General features: G+C 42.8%; 1 protein-coding gene across 1 annotated transcript in view; it reads right to left on the bottom strand.

The window, feature by feature from the left end:
- Nucleotides 1-15021, bottom strand: part of csmd3b (CUB and Sushi multiple domains 3b) — a 274055-nt gene extending 259034 nt beyond the window's left edge. Inside the window, exon 1 of the mRNA XM_026349411.1 lies at nucleotides 14769-15021. Coding sequence (XP_026205196.1) covers nucleotides 14769-15021 — 253 coding nt within the window. The remainder of the gene's footprint in view (nucleotides 1-14768) is intronic.
- Between the last annotated feature and the right edge of the window lie 429 nt (nucleotides 15022-15450).

Raw genomic sequence — 15450 nt, 5'->3', positions numbered from 1 at the left:
TGCCTATTTGTGTTCAACATTCCACCGCAGGGTTTCCGTCTTTCAGTCTCCTCTCTCTCTCTCTCACTCTCTCGCTCTCTGGCAGCTATAGTAGGCCAGTTAACAGTAATTATGAGGTTTCTTGTTAATTAGCGAGGAGCACCCAGCTGTTTCAGCCCCACAAGACAAAAGGCCGTCACCGCGCGCAAACACACACGCTCGCGCGCACACAGTCATAGACACATGCGCGTGTGCAAACCTGGGAAAGTCTCGGTAAAATGTCAAAGCTGTTCAGATTGTAATTACAGGGACATTTGCTGCCTCTCTCACAAAAGCCGAGATAAACTACCTGAGTGACACGCGCAAACAAACGCACACAGACCCACAACACACACATACACATTCAGAAGGAGGGAACTCGCACAAGAAACACACACTCAACTTTTACAGAAAATCAATACTAAACCCTTTACTTTGCACACACACCATATTAAAGTTGACATGGTAACAAGTAGTACTACTCAGTTTATTTTTCAGATGTAAATACCTTCAGGAAACGGTTTATTGATGCGGTGTGTAAGTTTCCTTAACGTGTGTTTGCAAAATACTGGAGTTTCATATTACCAAAAGAGAAAACAAGCAAGATGTGTGCTCTCCACATGCATGATATGCACTGAGGCCCAGGTGTATTCCTATATTTGGTAGGACGCCTTCACAATAAGAGCATGCCTTGTTTGCTTTCACACTCTCGTTTCTCATGCCAATTTATTTTTCATGTTAACTTTAATTGTTAATGGAGACGTAATCCCACCAGCCTGTTGTGTTCTGGATGAACACCAGTATCAACTCTGAACAGTTATGTTATGGTCCAGGTAAAAAATGCATGCTAAGCAGAAGAAACTTGGGTATATGCGTCCACGGTTACATCTGCTCTCCAAGGAGTTCTGACCTATCATCTCTACATCAGTACATGTTTCCACCAGCTTTCTGAAATCCACATTATACGGCAGCGTCAGACAGGTGGTTCTTCTTAAGTTAAGTTTTAAAGTCACCACAGGAGGGACCTCATGTTCTTGCAGGGAAAAACATGCAAGGAGAAGGAGCAGAGAGAGAAACGCCAGTACCCGGCAGCAGCAGCTCCACAGCTCTCTGTTCTGGAGCTGTTCTTCTATCTCTGATCTGGGAGAACAGCTCCAGATCAGAGAGCTGCTCTGAAGCTCCAATCAATACAAAGAACGGTAAAAGGCTCCCATCAATCTCTTTGCTGAGACTGATATGTCAGCCGGATTATGTGACACACGAGCTTTTAGCACCACACCTGCTCTGAAATTCTGCACACATGAGTTAATATACAGTGTTGAGCTTAAAATGCAAAGAGCAGTACAGGATTGATGTTAAAAGCCCATCACATGATGATGCATAAAGTGGCCTCAAACAATCTTTATCACAAATATTGTGCACGCACTGTGGCTCTTTCTGTCACAATCGTGACAGCCGCTTTACCCGATAGTCCGGGGACCGTCCACAGTCTGTGTTGCTTTCTACATGCGTATGAGTGTCTGTGTGTGTGTGTGTGTCTGTCTGTCTCTGTGTGTTTAATGTGATCTTGGCAGGTTCCTGAAAGCCCGCTGAGCTGTGAAGAGGTGGTGCAATTACAGTTTCAGTGCCCCACTGTTTCCACCACAGTTACATTGACGCGTACTACCAGCTACACCTTTTCCCTCAGTGGTCTTCTTCATAGCTCTTCCCTCCAAGGCCAGTGTCAGGGGTCAATTAACTGTACTTCCATCTAGACCAAATTAAAGTGAGGACAACTACAGTGATGAGGAAGAGTATACAAATTCAAATGTCCATACAATTTCAAAATATGTTTTTGGAGGGAATTCCTTTAAATTTTAAAGTCAATGATGACTTGATTAGTTTTGGGTGGCCAAAGGTTAAGGTCGTGATGACCCTTCCTCCATCCAGTCTGTGTGAACTGATGTATCAGGAATGCCTTAAGGGAATTTCCTCAAATTTGCCACTACTGTCCACTTTAGATTTAGATTTTTTTGTGGCCCAAGGTCAAGGTCACTATGCACTGTTCTCGTCATGGCTGTATCCCAGAAATGCCAGAAAGGAATTTCATTCCTCATCAGCTTTGCTCATGCATGGATTTATTATAAAATGAGTCAGGACAGACATGCATGTAAACTACAACATCACAACTGATATAGTAATAATAATAATAATAAGCCAGCCAATCCAACTTGACAACTGCAGCATGTCCAGACCCAGCTATAAATGACGGAGTGGACGGATGGATGGACACACGCACCTGTGCCTCGTCTACCGAGGATGTGTTTGCCAATCACAAGCCCAAATGAGTTTTGGTCCATAAGCCATTAAATGAAATCCCTCACCTTTCTGCATTGTGTAAACTATGCAGCATGTAGATGAAAATGTCATGTTTGCCAACTGATTCTCTGAAGTCTGCACTTCAAGCAGAGATAGTCCACAGCTCACGCCCAGCTGACACTACATCACGGTGCATTAAGTTGAGTGGCTGCACATCAGCAGCAACATAACATTTCCAACAGCAAAAAAAAAAACCCTCCGTAAAAAAATGAATGTGACAGCTCGTTCTCACTGCTGCTCGAGGCCGGCAAGACAATAAGACAGCATTTCACAAAACCACTTGCAGGGCTGGGTTCACATAATATTTCACATTAAGTCACATTATTCCATCATTAAAATTGCTGTTGACATTTTGTCACTCAATTTTCCTCACTCGACTTTGTGCATCTTGATCAAGCACCCATATGCAGGCAGGGTGCTCGCTAACGTGGCAACTTCAAAATTTTAATTTGATTTCGTTGACATCTAAGTATTGTCTTTATGCAAATTTCACTTCAACCTCATTATTCATTTGGTCTTACTCATATATTCGGCTCAGGAGTTGTTATTTAAACGTATAGTGTCTGAGAAAAGCCACTGCTGGAAGACTGAGCACCTCTAAAACCTTTCGAGAGAAAATATGATGAAGAAATCACTTCAAATACTAATCCGTCTCTTACGTTGAGTTTGATAACGAAGGGTCAAAAAACAAGAATAAACTTTGCTTTGTAGATGTAACAGAATATAAGATACTGAAGAACAAAACAGGATTAAAAGAGATAGTGAGTTGACTCAATATCATGGAGAATCAGCCAATATGAAGCAATAAACAGCATTTATTCATTGTATATTTATATATTTATTTCTTATTGTATCTTTGTCATATATTCTATATTTTTGTTTCATACACACACACACACACACAAAACACTTTCAAATGTATAAATTACGGAAGCGGCAGCACAGATAACTTCTGACTTGCCTGGATTATCTTGTGTAAAATGTTAAGTATACCAATTAGCAATGACTTACACACGGCACATGTAACGGACAAATGAATTAAATAATGGAAGTAATCCATATAATCCATAAGCCTCCTTGATTTCATTTTCAACTGTAATTAAAAACATAAAATAAATTACACAACTAGCGCACAAAGGTTTAAATTTGTACACTCGTCCAAGTTAAATACTGCATGCATATTCTTGGGGCATGAATATTAATATTTAAACCTTGGCAGCTGGGGCTTTCTAAATGTTCCCAGCCGGTTTAATTTACAGCTGAAGTGGCTTTCAGATCGGAATAAGCTGGTCAGATGCTGGCTTGTTTCCCATCTGCAGGCAGAATTTACTCACGTTGGACAGTTAGCTAATGTTGTTTTCAAACGCTTGAAGTCTATAGGCACGCATAACAAATAGACCACATAACCTGACCCCATAAATCCTAAATACTGATTGAAGAAGAATCATTACGTCGTCAAAGAGGCAAAAGAGAAAGTCAAGAAACCTCTGTGACTGTCTTTTTTCCCTCATTTCATCACCCGTTTTCCCATCATCTCCATTAACTTCAATTGAAAAAAGAGGCACACGCTCAGCACAAACCTTAACCCTCAGATTGAAATCTGAGGAAAGATGCTTTGTGCACTGTGAGTGTTTGGTGACAGTTAAAAGAAGAAAAGGCTCTTCTCTGTAGAAACAGAACCGGATCAGTTGTGTGAAGCAGAGAGAAATGTTTTGAATGCATTGACCTTCACAACATACAGTATGGGAAGTCCAAGTTCCTTGTGGTTGAATGGATTTTAATTCTGTTGACTTCTGTTCTACAAAGGCACAATTCTCATCCAGTGACTCAAATCCCTTTATCTTTCAATCCCTTTTATCCTTTTATCGTTCTATTTCTTTTGATCTCAGAAACTCGTTTCAGCTCAACCTCTGCCAGGCATTTGGACACTGACTAGTACTTAGAATAGCCTTTTGCTTTCTTTGCCTGGCAAACATACACAGCACATTACCGCCAGAAGATTGAAGTAGCAAGATGAAAACAACACTCGTAAAGCTGAGAGCTGCTACGAGATCAGATGACTTGTGTGATCGGGCTTTTGTTTATTTGGTTAATACATTTGTAGAATATTACTCAATAACACCAAACTGTCTTTAGGATGAGATGAAATCATGTGTTATGACATCCAATATGTTGCTTTTATGTGATTTTCACCTATTAAGTTCTCAATCTGGTCTGAGATTATTATTTATTTTATTTTATTTTACCTCCCCTGTTTAGATATTTGGTGTTGTGCCCATTTAAATTCACACTTCTGTTCAAACTAGCTTTCTGGAAAACTGGATGAACCATGTCAAAACATGATTATGGGTTTTCAATTAGCAAGAAAATGGAAATTAAATAGTTGGCCATGACTTTCAAGCCAAAGAAACACTTAACAACAACCCTAATTTTGTAAAACCATATGAAATTTGAAGCAATGTTGGCACCAACAGAAGCAAAGTTTATCACAGGAGTTGGCCAAGAGAGAAAAATACCTTTTAACCGAAGGATCATCCACATTGCTGGGGTGTTCACAGGAAATTAGGACTACAACATTTATTAAGGATGGTGGACTTTATCAGTAAAAGATATTATTGAGCCCTATAAGTGGGGTCACAAACGGCTTAGCTTGTGCCTGAGAGCCACTAGTTACAGTGTTGACCTTATCTGACCCTGGTTTAAGTCCCATGTGGAGCAATAGAGGCATCAAATGTGAATCACATGTATTATTTACAACACAAAAACGCCGTGATACAGCATGACATCAATTATTAGACATAAAATTAATTGGATTTAATGAGAAAATACATTTAATAGGGAAGATGACAGGATGGGATTATGCATGTTATGGTGTCAGGTTTGGTTGTGGTCATGTGGTCCAGTATCTGCTCTCTGTCTGACCCTGTGACATTGAGCGAGCGAGGTAGTGAGACAGTGTGAGAGAGAGGGAGGGAGAGAGAGCATGTAGGGTCAGTGTGTGAGAGAAGCAGACGGCTAGTGTCAAAGATCAAAACGTTTACTGTTGTCCACTGCAACACCCTGCTGAGCATTTGTCTGTGAGCTGGACAAAGGCTGCATGGCGTCCCCCTGGGTCCGTGCATGCAAACGTCATGTCCCTGCACACCAGACGAACAGTGATTCCACTTCCTGTTTACTCACATTTGCTATCTTTGTAATGTTTTGTTCCATTTTTTAAATTCTTTTTATATTTGAATGTGTTGAAAACTGTTTGGGTTCTGTGTGTGTGTCTCCATATCCAAAAGCCACACTGGTGCTGATAGGTTATTATTATGGCACATTTGCGTGTATGTGTGATATTTAAACATAGCTAAACATGTAGCTGTTTGGTTCCACGCCCGTCTGCCCTGTAGAGGTGTCCTCCTTTTTTAGGGGCATGCTGGTAGCCACCCAAGCATGAAAGCTTTTAAAAACAACAATTTTAGTAAAGGCTTGTGCTAAATACTGGTTTAAAAATAGGACTTTGGGACACCCGGTGCAATCGTTTGGCTGCACAGTCTCTTTGGAGTAATTTTATTGCCAACTATAAAAAAAAACAATTCCCTTTTACTTTACCTTATTTTGTAGAAAGTTTCCACAAAACGAATTGGAGAGTGTTGTGCAGGGATAAATTGTTCACCAGTGTAATGATTGACATGAAGGTAAGTGGGTAATGAAAAACTGCATAAGGGGGGAAAGAGAGGAGAGGAGAGATGTTAGGTAAGCAGGTGACAGCAGTATCCTCCAGCTGTGAACTGAGTGCACCCAGAAACAGCCTGACAGGGCCTGCTGGGGATATGAGTCTTCTCTGGGAAAGAAGCAGACAAGCACACGTGTGTGTGTGTGTGTGTGTGTGTGTACATACGTACACACCCTGTGCACAGAGACATGCGCCTACGAAGACAGAATGAACAACAGAACAAAAAAGGGCTCCCAGGGCGCAAAATGCATACAGGAAATAAATCATCACTCAGGAAAAGGAAAAAATAAAAAAGCTTCACCTGCAGCACTCTGAAACTCCTCGCCAATGAGAATACAGGATGTGGAGATGGTGCATATGCTGATTTTCTTTTTGTAAATAGTAAATTGTCTGCACTTTAGTGCTTTTCACAGTAGCACGTGGTGGAGCTGCCATGAGGCTGAACCACCGGGGACATCGTGCAGTTCAGTGTGTTGCCCAAGGACACTTCCAGAAATCGACACACCAGCCCTACGATTGGAGGAGGACAACTGCTCTAGCTCCTGATCCACAGCTTCCCCAGTGTGGAGGTCATGATAAGAATCCAAACACCAACTAATTTGGTTGCAGATATTAAAATTGCTGCCATTCTAAAAAAAAAAAAAAAGCTATAGAACAGACTCTCATAGGATTATATGACATGGGAGGGGGGATGTAATAACATAATAAGACAATAGACTATCCTCATGAGCATAACAGCATGAGATGAAGAGTTTGTTTAGAGAGCAAGGTGTGCGTGATGTCTGCTGACAGCCATGTTTCTGTGGGTGTGGGGCACAAGGGCATACCTGTCATCACACACCAGGTCTAAACACATAGACACAAACACTCTCACACTTCCTCTCTCTTAATACCGCTCTCTCTCTTACTCTCTCAGTGTCATTGCACCAGAAATATAATTTGTTTTATATGTTCAGACAAACAAACTATAAATGTTTTCTTCTATGATTATAAAACGTCTCCTATAGGAATAATTAACTTATTACAGCTGTTTACGCAGTTTCAAAAGTACGTCAACTATAATTCATAAATGCTGCTAATTAGAATTGTTGAAAAGTTGGATACGAGGTTTCTCCATCTGACAGCAAAGAGTTTGGGGGTCAGCGAGAGTTAATTTGTCAAGAAAACTGACTAATTAAACTCATGCTCGTGCGTCTGCCTGTCTCGTGTTTGTTAGCGTGGTGCAGTTACTCGGGTCTTTAGAGACTTGATTGTTCTTTACCACAACTATAAAAAAAAATATTCAAATAATTGGTCTTTTCCACAAACAGGAGTAATTACGAGAAGGATCGAATAATCAAAAATAACAGCTGTAGCTGCTCAGTAATAAGTCCCTCAAGGTTCTATGTTAATGTGTAGCTAATGCATTTGACTTAGCTGAGTTCTGTTCTCACACCTACACTGGCACAAATCACGCCTCACGTTTTTGTTTTTTTTTTCTTCTTTACTTTTTTAATGGCCACATGTTTTTAGCAATATTTTTTAAATACCTAAGTATTTTATCTTGTTTTTAGCACATACTTTTGTGCTCACATCAGTGTTGCATTGCCAAATGCTGCTCTATAGCAACAACTCGAATGATTTTAATGTCCACATGGTCACCATAGCAACAATCTTACCACAAAAATACGATCCATGACATTATTGTTGAATTAGAGTGAAGTAAGATACAACTAGGAGAGCAAGACACGATAAAATGTTGGACGTAGTATCAGTAAACTTAGCTAATTTAGAGCAGATTAAGAAGCTTGATGGACAAAAAATATTAGTTAAAGAGCTAAATTACAATGAAAAATTACAAATGTTGGCATAAACATGGTTCACAGGTATAGCACATGATTAGTAATGTGATTAATCAAAATGTGTCATTGTGTCAAGTATCACTGCCATTACATCATTTGGACATTATTACCTACAACAACGTTGGCAATGTATCCATTAATTAAGAGCACATGGTGTTTATTAGCCTACCTACTACTGACGGATGGTAACTTGATCATTTAAATTGTCCTTCATTAATATAATGCTATAAATGAATATGTTGTATGATTTTAACATCTGCTCAAGAATTTGTGATGTATTTTTTTTTTGCAAGATATAAAGATAATGTAATGCTTCTCACAAATCATTTTCGACCCATTAAAACAGAAAAAACAAATATGCAGCAAAACTGAAAACTGTCCTAAACGAGCTAACTATTTTTCATACAGCTGTTTTCAGCCTTGTAATGAATAAAAAGAAAGGACTGACCATTTGTTACTTCACCTGCAGGATGAGTAAGCTGGCATGCGGTGAAGACGCTGGCGAGTCGCAAGACACAGTGACAGCACAGACACCGAACGTATTTAGTTTAAGTTAAGTCGTGGGCGCAAAACGTGGTTTTGTCTGATGAGTTCCTGTGTTGAACGCAGCCTGCTGTTTAACAACGACGACGAACGACCTTCACTGACTTTCCAATTGCACAATTAATCTGTTAGTTCAGTATGTTTTAGCAGTTCGTATCTATATGATTAGATCATGCTACAACATCATCATGGTACAAATGTAACGCCAGTGCCTGTGTTTATTTTCCCAGAGGGCATGCACACTGTCGTTAAGGTCGTCAGTATCTTGCTCAAGGACAGTCTGACAGACACAGGCTCTGACTGTCACTAGAGATGGAACCTTTGACCAAAACTGCTGTTTCTATGTTCATCCATTTATCCTCCTATATACACACTTCCCATTTCACAGCAAGCTTTGACCTTTGATCCTTCTATAGTTGTGATTTTCCATGTTTCCTTACCTGTCTCTCTCTCTCTCGCTCTCTCACACACACACACACACACACACCAGGGAGCACCATCTGGTTATGAGGACTGTCTGTCTTTGTTAATTTCTCATCTGTCTTTCTCCTAAATCATCAGAGAGAGTTTCTGTGTGTGTGTGTGTGTGTGTCTTTGTGTGCGCTCTCCTCCTGTCCCTGTGTGTGTGTGTGTGTGTGTGTGTGTGTGTGTGTGTGTGCGCGCGCTAGTGTTTTTGCGGTCACACCCTCAGGGTAACACATGCTGTCTTGGTGTGCCCAACATATTTTTGTGTATTTGGTAGTTTATGTGTATGTGCTTGACTACTCAACATGTTCACGTCATGTCTACTTCTAATCATCTTGGAAATAATGAAGAGGCTGTGGAAGACTGACAGATTGTGTGTGTGTGTGTGTGTGAGTGAGAGAGTGAGAGAGAGGGGGTGAGACTGACACACAGAGAGAAAGAAACATGCAAATTGCCAGTGATATGTAAAAACTTAATATCTCCCAAATGTCACCTTCTGAGAAACTGAGAAACACAGTTGATCTTCACAACTTGATGGACCCTTAATCTGAACCTTGTTCCCTTTTGGCACGCATCATAGCACCGAAGTATGTGATTTGCATATGTGAGTTTAATTGATTTAATCTTAAATAGCCTATACATTACACATATTGCATTATGTATTTAAAGGTGACCCAATGCAGTGCAGATCTCTTTGCTGATGACTCCTGCAGGAAGCCGCCGTGTCTTTGTATTCAATTATGATGAATTATGTTTATATTTATTACACTCATGACACCGTTCTGTAAATGTACATTTGCACTAGGCCTTGGAGGAATAGAGCAATTGTATATAAAAAGCTTTTATGGATCCACAGGGCCCTGGAACAGCTGGAACTGCTAACTGGAGCACAGCCTCTCTGTATTTTTATTTGCATGGCAAAATTATCACTTCTTTCAATTTAACAGCCTGTTGATAACAAGGACAGCTCAATATGTGCGAGCTGACATTTGTACAATCTTAGAAGGCAAACACAAATCTGAAATACGCAAGAAGATTTGGCTCTCTGGCAATTTAAAAGCACACCATTTGGGTGGCAATCTGTGTGCAGGAATTAAATGTGTTTCCTGTTGTTGGCTGAGGGAAGAAACGCGCATGAGAGATTAACAGAGCTGTACCCTGTGAGTAACCATCTATTACAATTGACACTTATAACAAATTCACTAAGGATAGGGGCTGCCATGAAGAGAGAGGAGAGGGCAGGAGGACAGGCAAGACTAATGGAGGATCGAAAAGAGGAAAAGCAAAGAGGATAGAGGGAAGAGGAGACAGATGTGGAATGAGAGAAAGGGGGTGAATACAAATTCAGCTGGTGGAGATATTGGAAGGAGGAAGTAGAAGAAATTGGGAACTGATGAATAGAGGTGATTAGGGCAGGGTAATATCAAAAACATTAATATACATACCAGAACACATATCTGCTCACTTTCTTAACAGGGCAGCTCCCAGCGCAGCTACTGAGTACAAGGATTTTCAAGGCAATGAAAAGGTGAGGAAAGGGGGCACAGAGAGTACAAATTAAACAGAAAAGGGCACAGAGTGAGAGATCTCTATCTGTGAAAGTGAAATGCCCTCGAACTGCAAAGGTTTCCAGTTCATTAAAGCATTTGAAGCAATGTACACAACCTGTTTTTGCGTTAGGAAAAAAAGCGAGATCGCCGTCGGACCCAACCTCATTAAGAACGCATTTTGCACATGTTCACGGGGTACATATCTGCAAAAGGTTCACTATCTACGTGGATAAAGTCTCAGTTTCCAACAGCATCTATTTTAAGGAACTAAAGTAGATTCAGCAAAGAGTGTGCTCTTGGAGAAATATGAAAAATATCAACACTTACTGGAAGTATTGTACGGTGTCATATTCAAACCCACTTATGCTTTCCAATTCTACACGAATGCCACTCTACTTCCAGCATTGTAATTAAATGTTGAGAGCGAAAGTAACGGAGAAGAGGTTAGGATGGGGGTGAAAAAGCAAGAAAAACAAGTAATTACAAATTCCCTGTATAGGGGCTGTACACGGAGGAGGGGATTAGGTGAAAGAAAGTCAAGAGGGACGGATGAAGACAGGATGGAGTTCAGAGTACGGCGGCGCACAGTGACTACAATGAGTATGTGTGTGCATAGAAAACACAGAAACCAAACTTGAGACAGACAAGGATGAGAGAAGTGAGATGAGAGGCGGTTTAATCAAAGTCCAGAAGTGAATTTAGTTGAAACTCCACTTGTTACTTTTCAGTATTTTGTCATACCCACATACCTCTATTCCCATCCCTCCCAGTCCCAGTCTCCCAGTCTCCACCCCACAACGTCTCTCTCTCTCTCCCTCTCTACCACTAAGTCAAAAGTATTTATATGATCAAGAGGCTGACTCTGCGACAGACACATCTCCCTCCCTGAGAAACCAGCCATAAGCCTTAGGATTAAATACGTGTTAGAAAGTCGGTGTTGCACTAATGTTCGGCGTGCGAGAGAGAGAGAGAGCGAGAGCTCGTCTGCCTCGCTGTGTTACGCACAGTGTGACCCAATGTATGTGCGTATGCAACCGAGAGCATGCTGTTAATTGTATGTAGAATATCAGTTGATAAATGAACGGGGAAATGACTAGCAAAATACACGGAAAAGTGAATAATACATGGAAATGATTAGCAGTGGCATAATAATGGACAATGTGAATTAATTACTCAGCATCGGAGTCCTAGACAGGCTGACGGCAGCCCCTGAATACATTTAGGTTCTGGGAGACGGTGAAAAATGTGTGTGGGTTTATTTCTTCCCCCCCTCCTTTTCCTTCTTGCATATGCACATGTGCGATTTAGTATGTTTGGTGAGTAAATTAAGCCTCCAGAGCCACGGGAGGACAAATCTGACAGACGAAAAGGAAGAGATGGTGTGCTGAGAGGAGAGTGGAGAGCAGAGGAGTAGAAGTGCTGAGAGGAGGACGGGAGAAAAGGGAGAGAAAGAAAAGGAGGAGTTAAGCTGAGCGCCACGGCAGCGGGAGAGAACGGGTGAAACAGAGGGGAGGTGGATCAGAGGTGAGCGAGAAGAGCAGAGGACAAGTACAGCAATTTTTCCGCATCTGTCTAAGAGGGAATCGTCAGGTGAAATTTGGTAACGTGAAGTTCAACATCATGAGCCTTGTAAATTACATCCTGGCAAGCCGCTGATGAACGTACAGAAAGGACTCACTTTTATAATAACCTGTCACACACAAAGACAGAAGTTGAAACCTTTCATTAGCCTGCCCCTAGAATGCCCTCTTGTGCTCATTTCACAGCACAAAGACCGCGTGGAACGTGGTATCATGACAAAAGATTCAACTACTTCAGAACTGGCACCGCGTCAACGCGTTAAGCCGAGTCGCATAATTAACATCTTTGTCCACCGGCCTCGGTGACGTTTGAATCCATTCCCACCTATTTCATTACTTTATCTTCCAGATTAGTTTGTTAGAATAGAATTGCAGGTACAGTGATTGGTTACCTGCTGTGGAGCAGAATCATTCGCCAGCCACAGCCAAAATCTGAGCAACATTTGGCAGCCAGCTGCTTTTTTAATTTCCCATGCCTGTTTTTATTTTTTTGGTCCCCAACCTGTCAACATGCATCTTAAAGCTGCAATGAGTAATCGAGCTGAGCCTTATAAAAACCGGTCCACCCGGGGCGTCAAACGGTGACACAGTGTCAAAACCACACAACCATGGCCCAAACCTGTGGCATCTCGTAGAGGAAGGTACCGAGATGCCCTTTCACATCAGTATGTGACTCACAGGGTTTGACCTTCTCTGACTGTTTGGAAGGGGGAGGGGGGGCGCCTCGCTCAAAAACCTTTAGAAGGGAACATCTCTGCACTTCTGTCAGAGCTGTCCTGTGGATCTTTGATAGCACCGCGCCACATTAAGGTAAATTATGGAGCATATGTCTGCTAACGCTAAACTTTACATAGTGTAGCTTGAATGTGAACACATGGAGCTAAAACTATTCTTTAAACCACAAGTAACACATTTTTACTATGAAGAGATTAGAAATGTGTGACTCTTGCAGGTGATGCACCCATGAGGAGGTCGCTGCCAGGCTCTGGACCCCAAAGGGTTTCAAATTATTATCTGTTATGCATGAGGAAATACCAACTCTTTTTTATCTAACACCTTACAAATCTCTCATCCGTCCATCAAAGTCAACCATAAATAAAAACAAACTTTCAGAATAGAGATTGTTTTAAGAGTGAAACTACAATCCTGCATGCTGTGATGGTACAGTCTAGACGTCCCTGGTGTCTGTTTGTTTAATCACTGCAGAAATCCATAGTATTTGTGCTCAGTCAGCCTACACACCATCTCCCTGCACTGGAAGATCATGCAGACTTTACAATGACAATGACAAATGGTTCTCAGTAGCTTCCACAGTGGCTGAATTTTTGAGATTCCCTTTGACTTCTCGTACGTTTGCCACCCTCTCCTCCAGCTCGACGTTGGGCTCCTCACTAAATCAACTCGGTTGGATCTTACCAGACACTCACGGAGCTTGGCGTATGTTTAATTAGAAACTTGGCCGAGCATCTCTAAACTTGTTCTCTTTTTATCGTCACAGTTCTCCCTCCGTCCCCATCAACACTCATTCCCTCCCTCACCTCCTTTCTTTACCACTCCTCCTGTGTTGCTTCCTCATAAGCCCTCTTAGGCTCTACCCTCTTCTTCCTTATCAGTCTCCTTTACCCCATTCTCTCCTCAGGACACGGCGAGGAATGGTCAGTTTCGTAGCACACAAGCGACGGATGCAGAACTGGGTGTATTTGCAGTCTGTACATCTCTGTGCATGCATGTGTGTGTGTGTGTGTGTGTGAGCATTAGTGAACAGGATCAGAGGAAGCAACTTAAAATGGAAAGCAGAGAGAGGCCGAGATAGACAGACATGGAAAACAGGGGAAAGTGTGCTATACTGTGAATATTTTAACATTATATTTCACTCAAGAGAAGCAAAGGGGGGGCAGCGAGGAAGTGTGAGAGACAAAAATGGGGAGACACCGCCATTATATAACGACTGAAATACAGTAAAAAAAAAATGAATAAGCGGGCATGAGAGCAGGAATCTGGCAATAAAATGCTGTGTAAGGCTTCGGCGATCACTATAAACAACTCACACACACATGCACGCACCCACACACACACACACACACACACACACACACACACACAGAGACTCCCGCACACACTTTGGTATAAGCAGCTCACGTTCACTGCCACAGCCCAAGAGCTACCGCAAGAATATTTATTGGCTACCAGCTCAATGGCTGTATTGAAGAGAAGGATGAGGAGAGGGAAAGAGGAGGGAGGGAGGGAGGAAAGGAGGGAAGGGGGGGGGGGGGGGGAGACAGAGAGAGGAAACTGAAGCAAGCAGAAAATGAAGAAAGAAGGAAAGAGGCTGTTGCCGCTTCTCTCTCCTCCTCTTCTCCTTCTTTCCCTCCATCCTCCCTGTAAACCAATTCCTATTTCTCTGCTTTCCCTCCCGCAGCACACCATACATCCAGGCAGGCGCGCACGCCCACACGCACGCCTCCCCTCTCACTCACACACACACACACACACACACACACACAGTGCACGCAGACACCTCTCTCTCGCGCGCGCACCCGCACATTTCCTGTGACTGCAGATAAAAAAGAAGAAGTCTCAGTCTCACCCGAAAACTGTGAGTGCGCTTGTGAGCGCGCATGTGCGTGCGTGCGTGTGTGTGTGTGTGTGTGTGTGTGCGTGCGTGCGCGCGCGCATGTCGCATCCCCACTCTTACCTTGCGCGCGCGAGCAGAGCGCGCAGAGAGCCAGACTCCACAGAAAGCCGCGCAACACCGTCATTCCTCCGTCCGCCATCCTCTGGCTCGTCCCTCTCATCCTCCTCTTCGTCGTCGTCCCCCTCTTCATCCTCCTCTTTGCCGACGAGGGGTGCGCGAGACAGCGTTCCGTGCCGCTATTAGTGATAACATGAGCATCGGTGCATCTTCCGCGAGCCGAGCGCGAGCCCTCTACGCTCTCACCGGGCCGCATGCTGCTTCACATCCAGAAAACGGAGGGAGAGAGAGAGCGAGAGAGAGAGAGAGAGAGAGAGAGAGACAGAGAGAGAGAGAGAGAGGGAGAGAGAGAGCGAGGACAGAGAGGGAGAGATGAGTGCGTCTTTCTTTGCCACCTCCTTCTAACACAGACTACAGAAATCCTTCTTATCCAAAGAAATAAAGAATAAGAATAAGAAATTCAGTCAGCATCCACAGACAGGAGAGCACGGAGGCAGGGTGGCTGGGTGGGTGGCTGGGTGGGGAGGGGGGGGGACAAGGGACGGGCGCACAGGTTGTCGCTCTGTCTTTAAATCCACTCTCCGCTGGGTCTTATCGACGCGCCGTCAGTACCTCTCCATTCCGTCCCCTTCCCTCGCGAAAGAGTGACGGAGAGGCAGGGAGAGCTTTAAATCCACACTTCCTC

Source organism: Anabas testudineus, chromosome 11 (genome assembly GCF_900324465.2).
Source record: "Anabas testudineus chromosome 11, fAnaTes1.2, whole genome shotgun sequence".
NCBI classification, from domain to species: Eukaryota; Metazoa; Chordata; class Actinopteri; order Anabantiformes; family Anabantidae; genus Anabas; species Anabas testudineus.
Note: the sequence above shows the minus strand (reverse complement) of the source record. Positions and strands in the feature narration are given on the sequence as shown.